This window comes from Phaethon lepturus, unplaced genomic scaffold (genome assembly GCF_000687285.1).
Source record: "Phaethon lepturus isolate BGI_N335 unplaced genomic scaffold, ASM68728v1 scaffold6238, whole genome shotgun sequence".
Classification (NCBI taxonomy): Eukaryota; Metazoa; Chordata; class Aves; order Phaethontiformes; family Phaethontidae; genus Phaethon; species Phaethon lepturus.
In genome coordinates this window covers 368-25493 of record NW_010559616.1, presented here as the reverse complement: position 1 = coordinate 25493, position 25126 = coordinate 368, and the positions used below count along the sequence as shown (strand labels likewise).

The following is a 25126-nucleotide window of genomic DNA, read 5'->3' as shown; positions in this document are numbered from 1 at the left end:
CAGCAGGAACAGCTCTGGACCATGCATTGTATTCAGAGTTGGAGGTGGGCAGAAAACCTCAAGGGAATACAAATAAGCAAAATTGGTCTTCACTACACATCTGAGCGAAAGAGGGCCTGTGCAAGTGAAAGGCGTTACATGATAGCCAAGTGGTTACAGTATTCTTCCACAGCTAGGATGCAACTGGGGTTCAAATCCAAATTTGGCCTTGAGAAAAGCATTTGGAGGCTGAATCCTCTGCATCCTGAGTGATTGCCCTGGTTGAATGCCAGGATGGATCTCGTATTGCTGTCTAGTAATGCTTTGCTGTAAATAGCAAAGACTTTCCCGGGAAACTTGGAAAAAGTTTTGATCCATTAGGCAATTTGCGTGTAGCTCCTGATGCCTCTGGGAACATTCACTTTAAAAAGGGCTTGCTCTTTCCTTGCAATTTCAGATTGTGCTGCCAGCTGTCTTCGTGTGTATTGCTCTCATGTTCAGCCTGATCGTTCCTCCCTTTGGGAAGTATCCCAGCCTGGAATTACAGCCCTGGATGTATGATGAGCAGTACACTTTTGTTAGGTATGTTTCTTGTGGCCTGGAAATGGTGCTAAATCCTACAGTTGTGTTCTCTGCAAACATGAGTTACTGAGTTCTTTACCAGGTTGTTTAAATTTGTTTTCTGTGCTTAGCTCAAAAGCACATTTTAATAGAGTCATCCTATTTTCTTTTTGGACTTTTAAATGCCAACTCTAACTACTGTCAACGCCATATCCATTTCTGGATGGTGTTACAACTCTGGTAATACTATGCACAAAGACCAGGAGTGTGTGTGTGCTTCTAGGCCAAGCATTCTTCAAAGGGAAATCTCCACCCATATCCTTTTCCTGAGCTCTTTCACTGTACTCTGAGACTTACTCTGCTGCTTTTGCTGCGTGCTTGTTACCCGCTGACCTGATAGTGTTTCTCTGCTGTACCAACAGCAATGATGCTCCAGAAGATGCAGGTACTCAGAGGCTTTTGGATGCCCTTCTCAATAAGCCTGGTTTTGGGACACGGTGTATGCAAGGACACTCTATCCCGTAAGTAGAACTTTGGGCTGGGAAGAAGCAGCCCAGCCCCAGCTTCTGGTCACCCAGTAGATTTAGCCAGCTTTAGGGAATGATAGTCATGCATGGCTGCAGCAGGATTTAAGCCAAAAGAGTTGCAATTATATGCAATTTTTCTGCTCCAGACCTTTTAGAAAGGTCCCCACCAATACCAGCAGAAAGAGGGGAACCAGGCACCATTGGTGGTGTTTCCTACCTCTGCCACTGACTTGCTGCATGGCCTTGGGCTAATCACTGAAGATCCAGGCCGTGAGTGCAGAATAAGTATACAGAGTCTGCGGTGGTGTGTCTCTAGCCTGGAAGAACTGCAGCTCATGTTCACAGGATGGTGGGGAGGAGGGCCATATGTGCTGGCCAATGGTGGAAAGTAAGCTGTATCCTTCAAAATGGACACATGGACAATGGACCATGGGATACAGGGAGGAGGGTGCCTCCTGATGCTGCCTTGGGGAAGAGCATGCTTTCTGGTGCCCCAAAGGCAGAAATGTTGTCCAAGAAATGACCGTCTGCTGTGATCTTAGAATCATAGAATATCTCGAGTTGGAAGAGACCCATAAAGATCGTTGAGTCCAACTCGCTGTTCCTCGCAGGACTACTTAAAACTAAACCATAGGACTAAGAGATTGTTCAGAAGCTCCTTGAACTCTGGATGCTGTGCGTGCTGGGACTGACTGAAATAAAGCACTTGCATGCTGCAGAGCAAATTAGAAGAGGGGGCTGTCTGGCAGTACTCAGTGTTGGCCAGCCTCAGTCCCTTTGGCACTGGGATCTGTTAGAAGCTGCAGAGTCTGGTCTGTTTCTCTGAACTGTTTGTGTCAGTGGGGTCAGGCTCCTTTGAAAAACTGCCTGCCTTTTCTGGGGACTGTGATGTCTCTTATTTAAATTGCTTGTAAGCAAAGGCCATCATAGTTGTTTTAAAAACTGCATTTGCCTTACCTCTTTCCTGACACAGAGAGACTCCTTGCGCAGTGGGGCAGAAGGAATGGACCACTACTTCAGTCCCAGACTCAGTCCGGGACATCTTCTTGAAAGGCAACTGGAGCATGGAGAACCCTTCCCCATCGTGCGAGTGCAGCAATGAGAAGATCAAGAAGATGCTGCCTGTGTGCCCCCCTGGTGCAGGGGGGCTGCCACCCCCACAGGTAAGCTGGAGCTCACTGGTACCGCGATGAGGGATGCTCCTGGAGAGCAAAGCAGCTGGGTGTGATTCTTGCATGCAGCACTGCACACCGTTTGTTTGACTTGGCACCTTTGTTTTCTGATGGACCTTTATCTGTGTTGTTCCTGGTGGTGCCAGCGGGAGCAAGACACTGCTGACATCCTCCAGAATCTGACAGGCCGCAATATATCGGACTACCTAGTGAAGACCTACGCGCAGATCATTGGGAAAAGGTAGCTGTTGAATAGACCCTCTCCCTTTTCTTCCCACCAAATGCTGCTTGCTGTATGGGGGATGCTGCACGGATCAGGTGAATAGGCTCAGGCAACCCAAACTCTTCAGCAGTGGGCCAGACCCACTCAGCTCCCCAGACTGTCCTAATTCACAGCTCAAGTGGTGTTTCTGTTTTATTAGTGATGCTGTGACAACTCTAAGGAGGGAGTCCTGAGCCTTGTAGGCAGAGTACAGGGAAGGTCTGGGCACCAAGCCTAGGGATTACAGCAAAGAGGGGTGGTGGGACATATGCCAGATATTAGAGGCTATTGCACTCGTTTCCCTGGCTGTGTGCCTGCAGCACTGGTAGGTCTGTATCTCCTTGTTCCACGTACCATACATCAGCTTTTTTTTCTGTCTCTACAGCTTAAAGAATAAGATCTGGGTGAATGAGTTCAGGTGAGTTACCACCTTTTCTCTAGCTTGTGTGTGTCCACTAACCCTTGAGCACTGTATTAACCAGGACAGACCCACCCCATTTTGCAGTTTGTTTTATATGACTCTTAACTGCCAAGTGTTGAGGGAGCATGTTTAAGGATAAACTGGGACAACCCCGGAGCACACCACTGGAAAGTGTGCCTGCCTCATGCAAAGAGCAGTATTGGCTTGAAAAGATTTGCAGGACCGGCCTACGATACTCCATCCTGGGAGGTGCTATTCTTCCATGCAAGGGAAGCAGGAAGATGTCCTGCTTTGCCTGCGCTAGCAGAAGAGGATAGCTGCATTCATTAAACAGAACAGCACACTGAGAAGTCATAAAATGGGTGTTTAACCCCAGAAACAAAGAGTAGGAGACATCATGGCTAAGCAGCAGTGTTGGAAGGTCAAAGTCATCCCTTCATGTAAGAGTGGAGACACTTGCCTTGGATGTTAGTGCCATCTGTGGAGGGAGGATGAGTGGCATTTTCTGGAGAGTCAGGTCTCAGCATCACTTTCTATCTAAATTTTCAGGTATGGCGGCTTTTCCTTGGGAGCCAGCAGCTCCCTCATGCTTCCTCCAAGCCATGAAGTCACTGACGCCATTAAACAGGTGAAGAAAATCTTGGAGCTAGCACAGGTGAGCAGCTGTCCCCCATAAACCCAGGATGCCCTAATGTCAGAGTTCTGTTACTTGGGAGATGACTTGGAAGCCATCAGATGAGGAGCATGTGTATGTTAGCTGTGTCCAGTGGCTCGTCCCCATTTCCTCTGAGCTGGGGTCTCTCAGGCTGGTGTCTGCTGGGAGCAGCAGAAGGCTTGGGGACATGCTCAGCTGAGGCTTACACAACCCACATTGCTGACATGGGCTCTGCCCAACAGCAGTTGCAAGCCAGTGGGGATTACAGACACCTCTGAGTATTTTGTGGCAGGACAGGGCAGGCTGTCTCAGGGAATTAACAAGTGATTGCAGTCTCCTTCAAAACCTCAGTTGAGCCCTCATGTGCTGAGTTTGCCTCGGCTCTTCTGGGAGGGAGTTTGGGCCACTGCTTTCTTCTGGGACTGCCTGTGGGCTACAGTGTCTCTGAAGATTGCCTGCAACCCTGGTTAATACTTACTGCTGGGGAAAAAAGCAGGCCTAAAGCTGACTGCTTTTACAGAGACTGCAGAAATTAAAGGGAGGAGGAAAGTTGTGGTTTCTCAGCCTTCTTACCACCTCTGGCTTGGTGGATACAGGCTGCAGAATGGAAAGAAAACTGTCAGAGCTGCGAAAAGTGTAGTGTAATCCCCACTAGACTCCAGGACACGAATAAATGTACTCTCAAGAGGGGAAGTAACCGCCTCTGCTCTTTGCAGGGGAGTTCCGGAGATCGGTTTCTCAACAGCTTGTCAAGTTTCATGAAAGGCCTGGATACAAAGAACAATGTGAAGGTAAGTAAGCCAGTCCTCACTGCTGTGTCTGCTATTTGAAGCTCTGGTAACCTGGAATTATTTTAGTTAGCAAAGTCCCAGCAGTTTGCCTTGGACAACTGTGTAGGCCAGAGCTCTCTGTATTTGCTAGTGGAGCAAATGCAACTTCTGTTCTTGTGTGTTTCCTCACCTCCCTTGGAGTCTAGGCCCAGGAGAACTTCTAATGCTGGATCAATGCTAGCTTCCAGCAGCCTCTTGTGGTTATTGATCAAACTGTATGTTCTGTCCCTAAGCAAACTAGCTGGAAGGCTATGGAAAGAAATTACATGCTCTCAATAGAGGAAGGGAAGTTCTGCAGGGCTCACGAGCCTGTTGGGTGGCTGATGTACCCTGGTGCCTTTTTGATGCTAGTGTGGTCTGTTACAGGTGTGGTTCAACAACAAGGGCTGGCATGCCATTGCCTCCTTCCTGAATGTGATCAACAATGCCATCCTTCGGGCCAACCTGCAGCAGGGCAAAAACCCTAGTGCTTACGGGATCACCGCCTTCAATCACCCACTCAACCTCACCAAGCAGCAGCTCTCTGAAGTGGCCCTGTAAGTCCTGACGTTCTGAATGCAGATGGGTCTGGTCTTATCAGTTGCTGATTGCTGGAAACAGGCAACATGGGAGGTGTTAACCTCACTGGTGGACACTCAGTGGCCAGTCGTATTTAGGCTGTAACATGCTGGCTTTACTTTCTGTGGCCTGGGCAGGTGGCAGCATGTGCTGTTGAGCACTTGCTGCTGAACAGCACTGCTGCGCAAGCTTTCTCTGTCTCTGAGTCCCTGGAAGGTGCAGTTTCTAAGAATCAGTGTAATCTTCAGACCTTCTACTGCTTGGGAAATTCACAGAATCACAGAATCATTAAGGTTGGAAAAGACCTTTTGAGATGATCAAGTCCAACCATCAGCCCAACACCACTATGCCCACTAAACCATGTCCCAAAGCGCAACATTCCTCTCTGACCATATTCACGGCAAGCAACCTTTCTGGATATGGCTTTCTTTTGTCCCAGGATGCCACCATTTGATTAGGAACCATTGATAGATCCTGTTCAGTTTTGCTCACTGTCTCCACCAGGGGGGCACACAGTAATGCACAGGGCTTACTTCACTGAGGCATTGGCTAGTCCACTACTACCACAACCAGAGTCACGATTTACAAGCTATCTGCAGCTACATCCTTCAGATGGCAGATGACAGTCATATATCTCTGAGCTTTAAAACAACACAAAAAAAAAGACAAGCCTCCAACAACCCAAGAAATGCATTAAGTGGGAAACAAAGTGCTGGTGATAAGGAGGACAGAAAGCAGTCTATTATGCTGAAAGTACCAACCAGTCTCACAGCCTGTTGAGATGCCAACAGGCTGTGTATGTTCCCTTTCTTATATGGCTGGAGAAGAACTGTGCTTTACCCTGCAAAACAAGGACAGCAGAAGGAGAAATGGGTTCCGCACTGCCTTGAATAAGCTTCCTCATTTCATGTCAAAAGAGCCAGCACCAGCATACAAACGCTTAATGTTGTTCTTTTTTTGTCCAGGATGACCACCTCCGTGGATGTCCTAGTCTCCATCTGTGTGATCTTTGCCATGTCCTTTGTTCCGGCCAGTTTTGTGGTCTTCCTTATCCAGGAACGTGTCAGCAAGGCTAAACACTTGCAGTTCATCAGTGGTGTGAAACCTGTGATCTACTGGCTGGCCAACTTTGCCTGGGATATGGTAAGGGCTTTGTGACTGTGCTAAACTGTCCTCCCTTCTGTGTTTGCAGGGTGTCTGTTGCACTGAAATGTGAAGTGCAGTTGGGGACAGTGGGCACAGCATTAATTCAGTGAATAAAAATTGTGCCTATGACTTTTGTGTTTACTCTCTTGGGGCAGTGGTTCACTTTAGTGAGACTAGGAACACTGAACAGAGGATGGGAGGGCAACGATAACCTCAATCATCAGCATTTATTTTGTCACTTTAAAATACCTGTCCCAAAATGTTAGCTTGTGTAGCCCCTTGTTCTGCTCTGTTCACAGCATGTTTTTTTCAGCCTGTGGTATCCAGACCTCTGAGAGTCTACTGACTACTTCCAGAGGGACTAAGAAATGTAAATTCATGTGTACAACGTGGTAGTTCACACATGTGATACAAAGAGTCTCCCACTGGAAGACTGAAGAATGTTGGAAACCATTGGTCCAGAGCAGAAAGACACTTTTTTTTTTGTCATCTGAAAACAAATATAAAGCCATATTTTTCATCTTCCAGTGCAACTACATTGTTCCAGCCACACTAGTCATCATCATCTTCATCTGCTTCCAGCAGAAGTCCTATGTATCCTCCTCCAACTTGCCTGTGCTGGCTCTCCTTCTGTTTCTCTATGGGTAAGGGATTTCTCATCAGAAGGATAACTGGGAAGGTTCTTAGCCTTGGGAGGTGCTTACCTGATGTTGCTACGTTTCCTCTTTCCAGGTGGTCCATCACCCCTCTCATGTATCCAGCCTCCTTTGTGTTCAAAATCCCCAGCACGGCATATGTTGTACTTACCAGCGTGAACCTTTTCATTGGCATCAATGGTAGCGTGGCCACCTTTGTCCTGGAGCTCTTCACCAACAACGTATGTTTTCCTAGAAGCTCCTCACTGTCTTGTGCTGCTGCAATCTGGTTCCATGTTGGTGTCATATTGCCTTTAGCAGCCAGTTCTCCGGAAGGGCTAGGCCCTGGTCTGTGCCCATTAGCTACTGCAGCAGTTTAAACACAGGTTCTGAAAGAAATGGGTTAAACCCCTCTGAATTCAGCAGTGTTCACAGAATAGTTAAGGTAGGAAGGGACCTCCTGAGATTGCCTAGTCCAGCCTCTGAGCAGGGTCAGCTGGAGTAGGTTGCTCAGGGCCATCAGGTTTTGAACACTTCCAGGGATAGAGACTCCACAGTTTCTCTGGGCAACCTCTTCCACTTCTCAACCATCCTTAGGGTAAAAAAAAAACCAACAACATTTCTTATGTTCAAATGGAATTTCCTGTATGTTCTTCATAAGAGGCAGTTTCTGTCTACTATAGGCTATTCCAAGCACCCAAGCATTCAGTTGCCTTCAGTTTTGCTTCTGTAACTGTATTGAGAACTTATGCACCTCACTTCAGTTTTTCCAAAGCCAGATGCCTACTGGGAAAGGTGCAAGTTCCTCTCATGCCTGTATGCAACATAAGATGTCTTAGCAGGCCCCATTTGACGCACAGTGGTGTGAAGTGTTCCTTGTGAGAGGAGGCTGAGGAGACCCTATGGGAATTACCTGTTGATTGTACTACTGCCTGTGGGGCAGGCAGTCCTTGATGATGGTCCCTTTTATTACAAGGCCCATTTTAGGACAGTAAAAACATGTAGATGCTTGAAGATAAGTGGCTGGCAGAATAGGAACCTCTGCTCAGGCTGCTGTCAGTCCAACTCCTGGGCTGCCAGCAAAATAAAAGGATTAGAGCCTCCAATATGGGATAGGGAAGGCCTGCCCACAGCCATTGAGATAACCAGTCTGTGCAAGCACAGCTTTCCTCTCTCCTCAACCTGTAGCCTTTCTGCATGTTATCATTTGCAGACACTGCCTTTTAGACTGTGAGCTTTTGGAGGAATCTCTCCTTCAGTGCAGTTTGCTTGCGTTAATAGCATCTTGAGCAATGCAACAACACTGACACTCCAGGGGAGCCATGACACTGGCTCCTGGGAGAGCGCTTCTAATCCTTGTGTTTTTGTGGGGTTGCAGTGTTGGGGGAGGGAGGGGTCACAACAGCAGACATACTTGGCAGGTGGTGGATGCTTTCTGCTCAGATGGCTCACTGGCACTTGATTTTGTCTTAACAGAAGCTGAACAACATCAATGACATCCTGAAGTCTGTCTTCCTCATCTTCCCCCACTTCTGCCTGGGGCGGGGACTTATTGACATGGTGAAAAACCAAGCCATGGCTGATGCTTTGGAGAGGTTTGGTAAGTGAAATTGTGTATCACAGGGACAGTGGCCTGAACTGAACAGGGAAACCTCGAGTCTGCTCTGGGTGAGCACCCTTTGCTCCTCTGACTTTTCAGGAAATGAAAGTGCACAATTTGCCACACAGATCTGATCAAAGGGGTCAGATATCCATAACTGTCCTCTTTAGGTTGTTGCAAGAACTGAAGAGGGAGTGGAAGATAGATGCCCAGAGTTTTGAGTTATTAGGGGCATTGAATAAAAATGCATAAAGCCAACTGTATGGAGAGTGACATTAGGCCAAGTATAAGCAAGGAGAAATGCTAGCCCGCTCCCATTGTTCTGCAAAGGTGATTGTGCTCTTCATCTCATTTTGGCAGGAGAAAATCGTTTCGTGTCCCCTCTGTCATGGGACCTGGTGGGAAGGAACCTCTTTGCCATGGCAGTAGAGGGCGTTGTCTTCTTCCTCATCACAGTGCTCATCCAGTACAGGTTCTTCATCAAACCCAGGTAGGTTGCTCCACTTCACTGCTGCAGGCAGGTGAGGTTTTCATTGGTGTATCCCATGAAGTGGAGAGAATATTAACTGTGGAGGCCCCATAAGGCTTTAATCATGTTCTCCCCAGGCCTGTCTATGCCAAGCTGCCTCCTGTGAATGATGAAGATGAGGACGTAACCAGAGAGAGACAGAGGATAATTAGTGGAGGAGGACAGAGTGACATCTTGGAAATCAAGGAGCTAACCAAGGTGACAGAAAAGTTCTGCATTCCTAAGACTTCGTGGCACAAAACCACACAGTTCACCATAAGCCTCATTCAGAGGAATTTAGTGGGATCAAAACGAGAGTGTGTTTGCAGTGTGCGATATGTATGGCTCTAATTACAGTTCTCTTTGTCCTTACCATTCTTTTTCTTCTGGTTCCAGATTTACAGAATGAAGCGAAAGCCAGCAGTTGATAGGATCTGTGTTGGAATCCCCCCTGGAGAGGTAAGCTTATCTGTCAAACTCATTGCTTTGCTGTTACTCGAGTATTCAAGAGCAACAGAAAGCAAAGGGTAGGGTAAGATCAGAAACAGATGATGTTCAAATTACATCAGAAGAAATTGCCTGGAAGTTGAAGCAGTTTCTGATTCTGTCTCTCTCTGCTTTTGAAGAAGATACTGAACTTTCAGTGTCTGGGACCAGAGGCCAAACTCTGGTACCTTGCGAGGTTTGGCACATATATGCTGTGGTGGCACTGCACCAAGGTGACACCACAGTTCATTCATTTTCCCAGCCAAAAGATTTATACTTAAAATGAAAGTCCAGAAGTCTTTTTTCCTGAAAATGCACTGAAGACTCCCTCCAGCTGTCTGGAGGGTCAAGCTTGCTCCCTCCCATCTTGTCAGTGCTGAAAATGAAGCAGCTAAACCCTGTTCTCAAACACACTGTGCTCATCTGCTCTTTTGTATTCCCAGTGCTTTGGACTCCTGGGAGTAAATGGTGCTGGCAAGTCGTCTACTTTTAAGATGCTAACTGGTGATACAGATGTGACAGGAGGAGAAGCTTTCCTCAAAGGAAACAGGTGAAAGACCATCCAGCTTTCCTCTGGTTTGTGTCAAAGCAGGTCCTTTGCTGCTTTCTTCTCCAGCTTTCACAGCCTTTGTTTCACTTCCAGCAAGTCTAAACTCTGCCCCACTTTTCCCTTTTTCAACTCCTGGCATCTGTTTCAGCCCTTTGCAGAGTCTGGTAAGGTGCTTTAGCATCTTAGGAAGATTGATTTAGTCTGGTAGTCACTTCTGAATACCTGCCCCCTCATGTTTAAATCTCATATATAAAAAAGGAAGGGGGAGATGGGGAAGGAAAAAACCAATTTGGCCAAGCTGGGCTTCTGTGCTCTTGTATTTTTGTTAGTTCAGTGATTCCAAAACCACTGTTTCACTTTCCTCTTTTTAACACCTAAAGTAACAGCCGTGTACTTGTGAAATCCTAAACAAAGGTTTTTTCTTCTGCAGTATCTTGTCCAACATCCAAGAAGTCCATCAGAATATGGGCTACTGCCCACAATTCGATGCTGTTAATGAACTGCTGACAGGGCGAGAACACTTGGAGTTCTTCGCACTCCTGAGGGGCGTTCCGGAGAAAGAAGTCTGCAAGGTAAACAAAATATCATAGTACCCACACAGGTGACCAACTGTTCCTGCTCGCATGCACCCTCCCTGCGACACATGCAATGATGTGAAGCTGCTGAAGATGCTGTATGGTGAAATCTGCCCCCCCGTTTTCCTCAGGGCAAACCGAAGTTGCTGTGGTTTTTCAGTGGTGCCTAGAAAAGTGTACTAAATGGAAGGGCAGATACTTTCAGTCCTGCATTCTCATAACGCACTTTTCCACTGATTGACTTCTTTCCTTTTAACAGTTTATGGGCTGTGGAGCTGCAGGTCATGCAGAACCTCACCTGCTGTCAAGAGTTAATTCTTCAAAGTCCCAGGGAGCAAACACTCTATGGCTTAACAGAAGCCTCACGTTGGCTGTTAACATCTTCCATCTTTCCAGTTGATCAGGCTGCATCATTAAAGTGCTGCTATTTCAGCATTCAGACATGGGGGTTACACTGTCACTGTCAGTCTTTAGGCAATCAATGACAGCTGCCAGTACCATACAGTGCCATTGTCAATGCTGTTTCCTTGAGTTAACAGCAATTTTCAGCCATCCTAGGTGCTGCAGAATGCAAACTGCTGTAGGTAGGAAGATGACATCTGTATCCTGCTTTGGATAGGGCCAGATCTGGTGCCTAGTGTATGTCCAGGTAGCTTGAACCCCTCTTGAGAGTATTGATGATGGGTGAAAACTGCAAGCTCTTTTGCAGGTTGTTGGTGAGTTCTTCTGTGTGATGTTCCCACCAGCCCCATATAAAAAGGGACCGAGTTCTGGATATGATCTGAGTAGTAGCTGCATCTCCTCCCTCTAACATTTTTTGGTTCCCAGGGCAACAATGCCTGCCTATTTGCACTAGTAGTAAATACTCCTGAATAACAAACCAGATTCTCCCCATGTGTCTGAAAGGCAAAGATGCACAACAGCAGGATTGCTCTGTGTCAGTGGTGACCATGTCTCTGCTGCAAGCCCACAGCAACTGGAAAGCTAGCTAAAGCTGGTGCTGCTAAGAGCACTACACTGGTGGTTAACATGTTTCAACTGATGTTGAACTTGGGCTCACTGGCCCATAAACTGCAGCCATTTGATTTTTCTGGCCTCTTGGGGCAGGATGGCATATATCCTGATCTGGAGGTGAACAGGGCGTTTCAAAACCTGTATCCATGCCGCATTAGGTACTCAGATGAGTGGCCCTTCTCGAAAATGTTTTTAAAGCCAAAGCTTATAAGGAAAATCTTACTGAGTAGATGTTGCTGTGTTTAATTCAAGATGGTTTTGTCTCTTGTAGGTTGGCGAGTGGGCAATTCGGAAACTGGGCCTTGTGAAATACGGAGAAAAATATGCTGGGAATTACAGTGGAGGGAACAGGCGCAAGCTCTCCACAGCCATTGCCCTCATTGGAGGGCCACCTGTGGTGTTCCTGGTGAGTCTGCAACCTTTGGTCATTAATGTTTTCTTTGGAAAACAGAAAAATCAGGTTCAAATGAAGACTAGATATTTTATGGCCAAATAATGTTTAAATATATCACTAGTCACTTAAATGTGGGCAAAGAGCACATGGAAATAAAGATTCCCTATTGAAAAGTAGATGCAAGTTATAATGTGCCTCCAAGCTTTTATTTCTGAAAAATCGCTGGGGAAGTGGGGGTCCTCAACATGATGCCAAACTGCCAGGTGTGTAGTATCTTCACCACCTTTATACTGCTGCAAAGATATCTATACCTACGAAAAAATAACAGCCTTCCTGCTGTACACAAGAAATCTTACAGTGCAGGAGACTCAGTCCTGTGTTTTTAATAATTCAGTGGAAATTGGAAATGAATATTTTAGTATTCTTTAGATTAAAATCAAAGACAAACCTTAGGATTACTAAAGTTCACAGTGCAGGAGATAGTAGTCCAGTGCTCTGTTTAAGCAAGCTAATTGCCTTTAACTTGTTTTAGAACTGGGTATTTCAACATATTATAATTGCAGAATAAGCAGTGCTTCTCAGTTCTGAAAAAGATGTTTGCTACTTTAAAATTCGGAGCAGAAATTATTTTTCCTATTTCAAAAAATGAGTCAAACTTGCTCATTTTCAACTTTGCCAATATGCATAATCAGAATGGGCAGGTCATTTCAGAGATGAGTTATTTGTCAGTAGATTGTAACAGCATAACCTGCTTTTTCTATATGTTTTGCAGGATGAGCCAACAACAGGGATGGATCCCAAAGCACGTCGTTTCTTGTGGAACTGTGCTCTGAGTGTAATCAAAGAGGGGAGATCAGTGGTGCTTACATCTCACAGGCAAGTAGCAGCCCAGTTGTATTGTACCCCGGCTTTCACATCTGCTGGGGCTGGATGTGAGACCCTGCTTGGCTGCTCTGCCCTTTGCTGCTGCTTGCAGTACTAATGAAGTTACGTCTGCCTACAGCATGGAAGAATGTGAAGCCCTGTGTACTCGAATGGCGATAATGGTCAATGGGCGATTCAGGTGTCTGGGCAGCGTCCAGCATCTAAAGAACAGGTAGCTATTTTCTTTTCACTTACATCACAGAGTTGTCTGCATTTTTAGGGAGATGCAGTCAGACTTAATTCCTTGCGTAGCATTCCCATTGCTATTCTGGCTATGGGAAGTGCTGCCGGATTTTAAGCTGCACTTCTATTTCAAAGGCACTTAACTCCCATGCTGGCCCTCTTGTTTACAGATTTGGCGATGGTTACACCATAGTGGTGAGAATTGCAGGGGCAAACCCAGACCTGAAGCCTGTTGAGGAGTTTTTCGGGCATGCCTTTCCCGGAAGTGTCCTGAAGGAAAAGCATCGGAATATGCTGCAGTACCAGCTTCCGTCTTCACCATCCTCCCTGGCCAGAATATTCAGTATTCTTTCCCAGAACAAAAAGAGACTCCACATAGAAGACTACTCTGTTTCTCAGACCACACTTGACCAAGTAAGTTTTTTAGTAGCCTGTCTGCCAAAAAGGTTCTTTGTGCAGAGGTAGGAATAATCCACCAGTTTACTGGACCTGTTTTTTAAGGGCATTTCAGCAGAGTACTGAATTCCAGGACTAGTTCAGGAAGCCCAGTGTATAAAATGCCCTGAATTAATGAAAACCCAAGGTGATGTGTGACATGGACTTTTTTCTTGTAGGTGTTTGTAAATTTTGCTAAGGACCAAAGCGATGACGACCACACTAAGGACCTGTCATTGCACAAAAACCAGACTGTGGTAGACATGGCAATCCTTAATTCCTTCCTGCAAGATGAGAAGGTAAAAGAAAGTTGTGTGTGAGCCAATTTCAGCAGAGAAATGATGAGCAGAATGCGAACTTCCTTTTCCTGGGATAGGATACTCCCAAAGAAGAAGCTAGAGGAAGAGAAACTGGACACTCTACTGATAACCATTCAATGCAATGCAATTCAATGCAATGAAAACAAAATTCTTTTACAGGGGCAGTGCCTCATGGAGTCGTCTTGTACTGTTGTCAAGTGAAAGACTTGAACTTAGCTAATTACAATGTAACTCTGAAGCTGTGGTAAAGCACCCACCAGATGCTGTGGGCTTTCAACCATACTGTATCTTGTCCTGTACAGTATGTCTTTACTAGGGTTGCAAAAATTATTAATTGAGGAATCATGGCCAGTGGTTATTTATCGATATTTTGGACATGCACGTTTTAGTCTTTAAAACATCCATGTCAGGAGTGGGAATTTCCTGGTGCTACATCCATTGCTGGCAATGAATGCACCAAGACAGTCAGTGGCAAGAAAAGTCACCACCAGTGTTGTAGCCTTAGCTTGTGAAAACTTACCTGACCAGCTGCTTTTCCTAGACTGGTGTAGGTCAGTTGGTGACAAATCTGGGGCCACAAAGCAGTACTGTGCAGATGGGATGGCAAGAGACAGGCCATCATATCCATATGTCTCCATCATTAAGTGGTGAGATGCAGAACTGTGAACCCTGCAAATGCACAGGATTGTCCCACCAGCATCACAACCAATGACCTTCTCTGACTAGGTTTTTGTGTAGTTAAGTACTCTCCTGCTCCTTTGAGGTACTGCAGCAGCTGCATGAACACCTAGTAGGAGGAAGTGGGTGAGAAGCAGACCTAGGGTTTGGACCACAGCAGCAAACTCAGTAGTTGTACAAGCTGCTAATGCCAAGAGCAAATTCAAAATCATGAGATGTCACTCAGCTACGTAATATCTGCTCGTTAACCCCTGCTTTGCACCAGAAAGGTACCCATCATCTGAAGTTATTGCTTAGCACAAGCATGTTGCCATTTCTGGCTTTGCCAGATAAAACTAGAAATGAGATGTAGATTTTTCTTTTTTTTAACAGTATTATTTATGACTTTAGGTAGGTAGCATAAATAGGGATTGAAAGTGCTTTCAGTTGATCTTTGTAGCCACAGTATTTCTTTACGTTATGCCTGCAATGCTATGCTCTCATTCTATCCATTCAGCGATAGCTACATTCATGATCTGACCAAGTACCAGACTCTTCTAGCAATCGGCTGCTATCTGCAATTACTGCAAGTTGTTCACCTAAATTTTCCTGTTTGGAAACTGGTATAGCATTAGATTAATGTGTAAGTTTCTGCTTCTGTTGTGCAGTGTAGTTTCAGTCATTAGGAGATCCCTAACTGGAGAATACACCCTTACTATACATGTGACAAACTGCTTGGGTAAAAATCCCCTTGAAGAAGAATATAGTGCAAAGTAGTAGTGCTACAGTTGCACCAGTCAATTTTAAAAGTTTTGCAAAGCCAGAATAATATTATAGGGGATATTATATGGTAACAACAACCAATTCTTGTTCACATTGTACAACAGTCATGGGAGAGTATGCTTTTATTAATACACTTATGGGCCCCTCTGTCTTTCTGTCACATTCAGAAATAGGTTCAGTAATGTGGTTTGAACCCAAGTGCAGTTCCTGGGCTGTTCCTGTATGTCATGCCTCTGCCTTAAATACTTGTACAGGTTCTGCACTAGTTCTTGATGCTACTCCACCATGAATCAGTCACGGACCATTTTCTTCTGTGAATGCCCATAGCAGCCCAGCAAACAGTGAAGAGGCTGGCATGAGCCTGAAGAAGGTTGATTATGTATTTCCAGGTATATGTGGTAACACTGACCAGTTCAGCATTTTTAATACACAAACAGTTAAATATTTAGCACAAGTTCCCAGTCCCTGCTGTGTCCTGCCTTGGGATAAAGTAAGAGCTTACTACGTGCTCTGCTCAAGTGCCTTTTTCATACTTTTTTTTTTGGATCTGTATAATACATTGCTAAGGGGATTGAGAAAGGAGTGTAATGGGGATTGGTATACCTCACTTAAAACATGCTTTGTTATTACCCTTATGCCGTCATCACCCTATGGGGATGAGTTACAGGGTGGTGAATACACCAGATTTCCAGGTGCAGAAAAATTACTGAACAGCTGAGCTACAGCCATGACTTCTCGGTAACAGGCTGTAGGTGTGTTACAGTATCATTGAGACAAATAGCATGTATTGAAGGCTTACCACTGCTAAAAATCACTATTACAAATCAGCATTAAGTCACTGAAGTGAAGGGCTTGTGTTTTGCACTGCACCAAACTAGTGCATGTAAAACTAGAACAAGTTCTAGGAGGATTCAGATTTGGTCCTGAAAGGGCTGTGGTTTGCTCTTTGTAACTGCTCATGTAAATGATTAATGTTGCAGGAAACAACAGTTACATTATAATCCTCATTCCTTAGCCCACCAAAAAAGAGATTCTTGATTCCTATTGCCCTGTGACTGCCATGCTCATACAAGAGCCTGCTATCGGTGACAAAATATTTCAGTGAACATGGATATTAACTGAACTATTTCATAGCTCCAGTCTGTCTTATTTGTACTGAACAGACAGCATAATGCAACTCTCACGTGCAGATTTGTCATGGAGTAAGTTCAGACAGCTACTAATTTACTCTTTTAGGTGTGTGTTGGGGAAAAAAAAAAACCACTCTAGCGTCACATACAGTATATGAACCACTCTTGATAACGAAACTGCACTGAGGTATTAACTTATTTTAAACTTTATTAGTATTGACATGTTGCATCCTTCTTTGTAGTACATTTGTATTTCAGTAATGAGTTGTTGTATTTTCCCCATGGTTAAACCACCACTTCGTGCTTATCCTTCCCTCCTGAATTATAGTTGGTCCTTCATTCCAAGCACTTTATGCTATCTGTAATGGGATCTATTTTTGCACTGGAATATCTGTTAACTTCGCAAAGATCTAGAGAGATTTCACAACTGAAATGTCCAAGTTAAATCCTTAAATGGACATACTCATTAAAAGCAACAACAAAAAAGTATATATATATTTGTATTTGCTAATAACTGTTATGTGAAGTATTAAAAGGCACTCTAACTGCCTTGTGTTAAGTAAAAAATAAAGCTGTTATGGCACCATTGGTCTTCAGAGTGTCATTTTTGCCTATGTTCTTTTGAGGAGTGCTGTTAGAAGCTCTTCTTTTGCCTGGTTTTGTTGTGAATTTTGATGCATGATGTACAAGCAAGTTCCAGTGCCTTTGCAAATCAGCACAGGGCACATACTGTTTTCAGGTAAGTGAGGTGGCACAAGATTTGAAAGGCCAAATGCTACTTCAAGTGTCTAAACTTAGTAAATAAAAAGGTCTCCAGCAAAAATTGATCAGTGCAACTGTCAAATCCAGCTGCAGAGCATCCCAAATGTATCTGGATGTTTAAATCCCAAGTCAGGTACCTGCCTCTGAGTATTTCTGTTAGAGAAGTGTCAAGTTGCAACTATTGATAATTGGTCTTCCTCTTTGCTAAAAATACCCTATACCTGTTTTCACTGACAAAGCAAAATGTTATGTTTAGCATATTTCAGAGTCTTTATAGTCAAACGTAGCTTTAGATAATAACAAATTAAAGGAAGATCATTTAAGTTAACACTAGGTTGATTTTGAACAGCAATTTACAAACGAAAGCAGAATAATGGTCTGATTTGCTCAAAGAAAAACTGATTTTAAAATTTTGCCTTCTACTGCCCATAATCCCACTATTGACCAATGAAATTCCAGAATCCAACCATACACTTGTCAGGAAACCTCATCCTGATAAGAAGCAAATTAAAATTTCCTGGGTTTTCTGTTTTAATGTAGTGTGCAGCTGGTGCTTTGGGTAATGTGCTTAATTTATCAGCCTGTTACCAGAAAACAACAAACTTTGTGATAAAGCATACATCTAACATCCTGAATATTCTTTGCTTTCAGTGCTGGTGACAAGGAAAATAGTTTTACTAAAAAAAATTACACTGTTCTTAGTATTCTACTCTATTTTTTTATTCCAGTAAACAACAGAACAACTTAATTGTTGCATTAACCTGAGGGGGAAAAGTCCTATTAATTCCCCATCCCATTTTTCAGCCCATGTTTTTGTTACTAAAAAAAAAAAAAAAGGCCTCCTTTGAGTTAAGTGCTATAAGGCAACATTCTGAATCAACTTGAGAGCGATGGTTTATCAGCTACTTCTACCTTAAAGTTGATGTGTAAAATACAAGACAGCGGTCTCTGAAGCAGTGCTTGTTTCTCCCTGAGAATGCTAAAGATGGCTTTGTTGGAGGAGGAGAGAATGAAGACTTGGATATAAGAGCTGGGACCTGTTCCACTCCCTTACTAGAGCAGCTGCATCCCATCCACCCACCTTGGACATAAGCATAATTGCCTACAGCTGTGGTTTTTAGTGCTTTCCATCAGCTCCTAATGTACTTTACAGAAGCAGTGTTAGGCTGACTGCACAAGCATACTTCAGTGGAGAAGTGAAATCAATTGCTCACTGCAGGTCGGTGATTAACCTGTGGAAAAGCCTCCCAAGTGCTCTGCCAGTTAATGACCTTTAAATTGTGGAAGAGGGTGCTCTGTACCACTCCACACAGCATACAAGTTCGACTGCTCAGCCTTTGCCCTGCTCCTTGCTGGGTCTAAAGTGGCTGTTAATCAAGACTTGTCCAAAATGCAAGACCTGCTGCATGCTCTACTTGGAGAATGGGGTTTATCATTTCACAGTTTAAAAAGAGTAAGAGCTTGAGCTGTAAACACTAAAAATTCATGCTTTATGCAAATTTATTTGGCTTTTAACAGTCTGGCAGAAAGTATTTTGAAGAATGTAAGCATGTGTAGATCAGCTGCATTTGACTACACAGTTGAGCAAGAAGGGCTAATCAATTTCAGCACCCTAAACAAATACTAAAATATCCAAGGCAAAGCATTATGTGTGTAATCTAGTTTTGAGGAACTGTTTACTGAACAAAAAAGGAGAAGGGCTTGAAGTGAACTTACAAAGTGAATAAATGCTCTTCTTGTGGCATAGTTCATCAGGACACACTACCTGAGAGGCTTCACTGCAGCACCTGCTAGGTGCAGTTGCAGCCATGCTGACATTTTATGTTACTCAGAATTAATACAAAGCATGACAAGCCTGATGAAAGCATAACTGGGTAACAGGTTTGTGGGGGCGTTCCTCCTTAAACCAGTATGCAATAACCAAGATGTGGTAATTACAAAAGTCACCAAAGTATGTTATGAAAATGGTATCAGCCCTAAGCTGTAATGTTGGAAAAGAGCACTTAACTTACTGGGCTTGATTAGTGATCTAGCAATGCAGAAAAGCATTAAGAACTGAGGGGTTAAAACAAAAGAAAGGTCAAGTGTGGTTCATGCCATAAGTGATATGGCTCAAGTTGTTTTTCCTGGGGATGTATGAACATCACCATAATCATCTGTTTAGCAATTGTTATCGGGGTGCAAAATTTTCCTGATTTACATTACTAGTGATCAGCATTTTGCATCCATTTATTGTAAACTGAAGAACAGCTGGCTCAGTTCATGAGGGCATGACAATCCATGTGAAGGCACTTGCAGACAGCACTTCCATCTTGTCTTTCCTGCCATCAGTTATGTCCTTTAGATGAAGGTCACTTCAGCGGCGAGCATTGCAGAGGAATGAGTAGCATGTTTTGCTGGGACTCCAAGAATCTGACACTGTCCCGCACTGAAATTAAATGCATATTTAATTAAGGCAGTAATCCAATCAGAAAAAATACTTTTCTCAGCATGCATGCTCACACTAGTGAGTTCTCTGGATCCACCATCTCTTACCAGCTGCTACCACTCTGGCATCTTCATGGGCACTATGCCTTCCTGCTGCCCGGTGATCTGGGCTCTCGTTCCACCATATCACGTGGACTGAAAAGTACAAATAAAGTCAGCTGAATACTGTTATGCTGCAATACAACATCTACTGTTAAGTCCTCGCAGTCTGCCTGCACCTCTCAGATGCCTTGCAGTCAGCAGAAACAATTCTCCAGGCAAGTAAGTGGTGGGATGATCCTTTGCTGAGCCTTTAAAAGGTTTGACTCTTTAACATAAGATCTGAGAGTCTTTCAAGGTAGCAACACCTGGCTTAAGCCTATAACCCAATACACAAAGCTGGGTTCAAGGACTGTTTACAGGACTTTGGTGACCCACACTAACACTTTCATCAAGCAGGCCAATCCTGATCCAGGACAAGGGCTTGCCCCTCTCCCTCCACCCCTTCCCAAGCCAAAGTCTGTATCAGACATTGAGTAGCACCTGTGTTAAGTAATCCATACTCTGTGTGGAAAACACCGATCAGCTTGGTGTAGCCTGTGTTGATGTGAGCATTGATTGCAGCTTGAAATGCTTCACCCCACAATGCTGGCCCACCAGGCTTCATCTGGAAAGTAACCCATTCATACACTCCTGGAAGAAAAGACAAAGAAGACCTCAAGGAAAGAAGTACAAATTAATATGCCAGTCCTCAAACACTGTGTCATGGCCATGACATATTTATTGCAAAATCAGTACTGCAGTTCCCTGCCATTTGAGGTCAGCAGGACATCAAACTGCCCCACTCAGCGTGCACAACCCCTCGCAGCTTCCAGGGGCTCACAAGAGCACAGGAAAGCAGCTCACTAACTGGATCTAGTCTGTGTAAGTATGTGTAAATACCGGGACCCTGAGGAACAGAAGGCTTCACACAAAGCCCAACTTAGCAATTTTCTATGTTGCCTGCAAATTTGGGGACATGCAGTCTACTTCACAGAAATCACAAATACTCATACATGTTTGCAGGATTTGGACGGCTGACTGAACAATGCAAGGTGTCCATTTCTAAGACTGGCCATGTCTTCTGGCATTAAAGTGGTTTATGACATTATAAACCGCTTTGACTCATGGCAACTGGTCACAGCAAGATCTGAGGGCATAACCAACAGGCCAGGATTAGCTTAGCATCTCTACTCTGCCAAACAATCATCATCTCCCTTGTTTGCAGACAAATGGCATGATTTGCCAAAACACTCCAGTCTTGCTACAAGATACATTATCCATCTCGTTTCCGTTCAAGTACTCTAGACCACAATTGCTGACGCTTCAATAGAAAGCTAGACACTTGCCGTATGGCAATGTATATCTGGTCTCATTCTCCAGCAACGGGCTGGAGATAAACTAAAACAGGAACTAGGTGTTTGAAAAGTCAGCGCTCTCAAGAGAAAACCAGACTGCTTTCAAATTCAATTGTGACAGCATAAAACTCAGAATCACAGGGAGCACAGGAACAAAGATTACTGTATGTATGCACAAGCTGAGGGCTAAAGCCAGGCCTGTTTGACATCAGTCCATGCAAAAAAGCCTGCAAATGTTCATAAATCAGGGAACAGTCAATACTATTAATACCACATTTGCTACAGAGAGAATTCAAATACATAAGGACAGGATGTCTACACCTAATCTATGATTGTTACAAAGTATGCTTGACTTGCATGTATCTTTAAAAAGCAGGGATTTTTTTTTTCTTAAAACTATTACACAAAAGAAGCAGAAACGTCAAAGCAAATTGATAAAAGAGAAAAACCCCTGTAAAAGAGAGCAAATACTGTCTTCTAGTGTCTCCAGGAAATGTCCTCTCACTGATGGACAGCATCACAACTCATCACATCTCACAACACAGCAAGTCTGGGATGAGTGCTCTGACCACTGCTACGGCGTTGCCATTTTGCATGTTCATTTAGGCAATCCACACACCTCTTTACAATCTTAACAATCAGGGCTCTAGTCAGTTATTGATGTAAGCTGGTGTAAAAATCCTTCTTAAAAACTTTGTCCCCTCATCTGTGTTATGTCATCTTTTTCACGTGGCTGTATGTACATGCACTTGTTACGTAAAGGGTTATAAAACCATGTAATACCTGGTTTAAACTTTAAGCCATTTTTTGTTAGTCCATCAGCATCAGCAACTTTAATCAGCAAAAGAGAAGATAAGCTCACCCCCTTCTTTTGGAGGCTTCCCAAGCTGACACCAGGGTACCAGATAAGCAACTTCATTGCGCTGCTTTTCTATCAAGGGGAGCGCTGGGGAGATGAATTTTCCCTGCCAGTCTTTGTCATTGGCTAGTGCATGCCGGACTGCTGTTCTGTGGGCAAAATTATCTGTAAGAAAGGAAAACAGAGAAAAAAAAAACTATGAAAAAATGCACTTAATGTCATATCAGACTCAATGAAAATGTATAATTACCAGGAGACAAGCTGCATTTACATAAGTTTGATATTTTTAAACAGCCTATTAGCTCCAAGCAGATGTGATAAGTTTCCTTATTTTTCTTATTATTTTTCTTTCCTTATTTTTCCTTATTCCTCAGATTTAAATGGTTTCAAGCCAAGCCAAATTTTCCAAGAAAGTTTACAAAAAACTTAAAATATGTTAAGCGATGTTACTGTACTGAAAGATTCATATATGGCATCTGTAGGGACTACTGGATGTGGCAACAGTTGCCAAGGATAAGGATATTCAGAGAAAGCACGGTGCATAAGGAAGTGAAGGGGGAAAGAAAATTCAGAAGGAATATTAGCCTACCAAGTGAAAATTAAGAAAAATATAAATTTTGATTTATATAAAATGGTATTATATAAATGACATTTATGTACATAAATGACATTTATATAAAATGACATTAAAATCACAAGTGTAGAAGTAATGTTTGTTCAGCAGCATAAAAAGTTACTAAATGCACAGTATCTAAACCTTTTCATGTTTTTTTTCTTAATTAAAAACAAATCCACTGAATTAAGAGTGTCTGAATTTCAATTGGTTAGGCTGCAGTGGCATCTTAAGCAGTATGTTCATGCAGACAGCTTTCAATAATACGAGAGAAAAATCCAGCATCTGAGAATGGGACAAACCTTGAGATATAGCAGCATCTTGGGACTAAGAGAAAAATATACCAATTATTTTTAACTACTAAAAAGATATAAGCAGGGGTCTGATGGATAAAGAAGAAAGGATATTGTACTTTACACATGTAAACACCACTAGGAAACAAATAAAAACTACAGGTTTTTCCTTAGTTTTGCATTTTAAAAGTTTCTCACACATTATTAAAATTTTTTTTTTTTTTTTTTTTTTTTAGAGAAAGAAACAGGCAAGGTTAAAAAGTTCTGAGAAGCATGGCAATTTATTAACCATAGATGCACGTCAACGCATAATATTCCCGTTGACAGCCAGCTGGTCCTTTCACCCCTCCAGGACAAAAGGGGTGACTCTTTATTCTAAACAGGTGCAGTAAACATGCTGGATTTCCGCGAGCGGACTGAGGCCATCAGAAACAATTCTCCATCTCAGCATACAGGTACACCCCGGACTGCAGCCGGTACACAAAGAAATGATAGTGGCTTGCCTTCCCACCCCTCCGTAACTGAAGTGTCACGTTCCCTTGGGCTCCACAAAGAACCCAGCCAGCACACCTGGTTTCTTGCCTAACTGTAGCTTTTCTTGGCTCACCAGCACCTTCCAGGTCAGCACCGACTCCAACAGCACAGAAAGCTGATTACACTGCAAGAAGCCGGCCGCTACCACGGCTGAAGCAGCAGCAAGAAACGTTTCGTGCGCTGGGGAAGTTGGAGCTGGTGGAGTGGCTTCCCACCTCAGCACAGTCCCCCTGCAGAAGGAGTTTAAGCACGCAAACTGCGTGCGCCTTGTTTTAAGGGAGTGACTCTTACACCCGACCCAAATTTGAGAACAATTATACATGCAGATAAACATACACAGGCTGCATAGAGATTGTCTGCCCTTCTATGGATTGTCTTATTAAAGAGGGGTCTCAACCTTTTCTCCATCCATTTTGAAATCCTGAAGTTGTTTGTGGCTCAGGAACTGGCCCTAAGTTAAAAATATTTACCATGAACAAAGCACGCTGCTGCAGTTCCTCTATTATACCTGTTTTTGAGCAGAGATCGCTGTTTAAGAACAGTTAAAACGCTCTCCTCCCAACGTGTCAAAATTGTCCTGACAGGCTCTGCAGTGTTCTTTTCAGTAATCAGAAGGGGAACAAATGTTTTTTGGACACATTCTTACAGTAAGAGCAACAAATAAAAGCTGGGTAAGCATTCTCCTTGCCTTTGTGCCTAGGAGACAGGGAGCACAGAGAGAGCAGCATGGCACAAAGGGATGCTGAGCGTACCGTACTTCCAAACGTGGACCACCTTATTCATCGCTCCCAGCTCCGCAGACCAGAATCCCACCATCTCCGAGTGAGCTGTGCGAAGGTGAAAGTACTTGTTGACCATTTCCACAAACTCCTTCATCTTCGATGGCTTAATATCATATGTGCGAATTTCGTAGAAAATGCTATTATTCTGTCTGGGCCCTGTAGCAAAGGACGCGAGTACCTGAGAGAAAGTATTAAGAAAAATAACTAAAACTCAAGACAGAAAACCATCTTCTGTCTAAATTCTAGACTTTTTAAAAAACAATGAGATGCCATAGATAGATTTTTTTATTGGAGGCTGGGAGAGGGGCTCCTTTGTGATCCCCATGACAGAAGTACCTTGTGACTTTTTTTCCTTCGAAAGAGTTCCCATGCGCATTATTTGCTGCAACTCCTTTTGGCAGCGCGGCGGACCACAACGCGTCTTTTATCTGTCGCACTCCGTTGCCTAATTATAAGCCCATAACAAAGCAGGATTTTCCTTTTCTCATACCCCATGCTCGGGAAGCCAGCAGCAGGATGCAAAAAGTCAAAGCCATAAAAAGAGAGTCGGCTAAACACATTATTTGCCACCGAAGCAACCTGCCTGCGTTGCCCATAGCCGATCAACCCACACTACTGCAACCCGCTTTCTAACTGCAATCTTGCATCAGCATTAGCGCATTGCACATTGTTGGCAAAAAGAAAGAAAAGAAGATACCAACACCTGGGGAAAGCCTGGCTCCTTCCAGCACAAGATGGCTGAAGTCTGCATCCTTGCCCTTCACTGGGGGCAAGAGGAGGCTATGATGTCGAGAACAGTTTCCTATTCATAGAACATAAAACTCTTCAGAAGTCCCGGAATACGCTTACTTTCCCAACTGCCTCAACAACCTGGAACACGCTCCTCACCTCTCAAAAAAAAAAAACCCGAGAAAGATTAAGGCCAAACTTAAACTAAAAAACTAGACAAATTAAGGCCAAAATTAAGGCCTTGTTTCCTAACGACCCTGGGGAGTATTACACATCTAGCTTTGGCTGCCACGTGTGACAGCCTCTTTTAGCATTTCCAGTTCCTAGATCCCCGCAGGACCCTGCACGAACAGTAATCCTGCAATTTCGGGGAGCAATCGTGACAG

General features: G+C 43.9%; 2 protein-coding genes across 2 annotated transcripts in view; one reads left to right on the top strand and one right to left on the bottom strand.

Moving 5' to 3' along the window:
- The window catches only part of ABCA1 (ATP-binding cassette, sub-family A (ABC1), member 1), an 80303-nt gene extending 66148 nt beyond the window's left edge, over positions 1-14155 (top strand). Inside the window, exons 28-49 of the mRNA XM_010293404.1 lie at positions 437-561; positions 963-1061; positions 2041-2230; positions 2386-2480; positions 2887-2919; positions 3472-3577; positions 4294-4368; positions 4774-4943; positions 5931-6108; positions 6640-6755; positions 6844-6988; positions 8223-8346; positions 8707-8836; positions 8953-9073; positions 9251-9313; positions 9784-9890; positions 10321-10462; positions 11751-11885; positions 12646-12749; positions 12877-12969; positions 13151-13394; positions 13595-14155. Coding sequence (XP_010291706.1) covers positions 437-561; positions 963-1061; positions 2041-2230; positions 2386-2480; positions 2887-2919; positions 3472-3577; positions 4294-4368; positions 4774-4943; positions 5931-6108; positions 6640-6755; positions 6844-6988; positions 8223-8346; positions 8707-8836; positions 8953-9073; positions 9251-9313; positions 9784-9890; positions 10321-10462; positions 11751-11885; positions 12646-12749; positions 12877-12969; positions 13151-13394; positions 13595-13735 — 2736 coding nt within the window. The 3' untranslated portion in view covers positions 13736-14155. The remainder of the gene's footprint in view (positions 1-436; positions 562-962; positions 1062-2040; positions 2231-2385; positions 2481-2886; positions 2920-3471; positions 3578-4293; positions 4369-4773; positions 4944-5930; positions 6109-6639; positions 6756-6843; positions 6989-8222; positions 8347-8706; positions 8837-8952; positions 9074-9250; positions 9314-9783; positions 9891-10320; positions 10463-11750; positions 11886-12645; positions 12750-12876; positions 12970-13150; positions 13395-13594) is intronic.
- Positions 14156-19418: 5263 nt separating this feature from the next.
- NIPSNAP3A (nipsnap homolog 3A (C. elegans)) lies at positions 19419-24191 on the bottom strand. Its single transcript, XM_010293403.1, has 5 exons — positions 23982-24191; positions 21793-21954; positions 20077-20226; positions 19603-19689; positions 19419-19495 (listed from the first exon to the last, which is right to left on the bottom strand). Exons 1-5 carry the CDS (start codon positions 24103-24105, stop codon positions 19419-19421), a joined length of 600 nt encoding a protein of 199 aa, XP_010291705.1. The 5' UTR covers positions 24106-24191.
- Between the last annotated feature and the right edge of the window lie 935 nt (positions 24192-25126).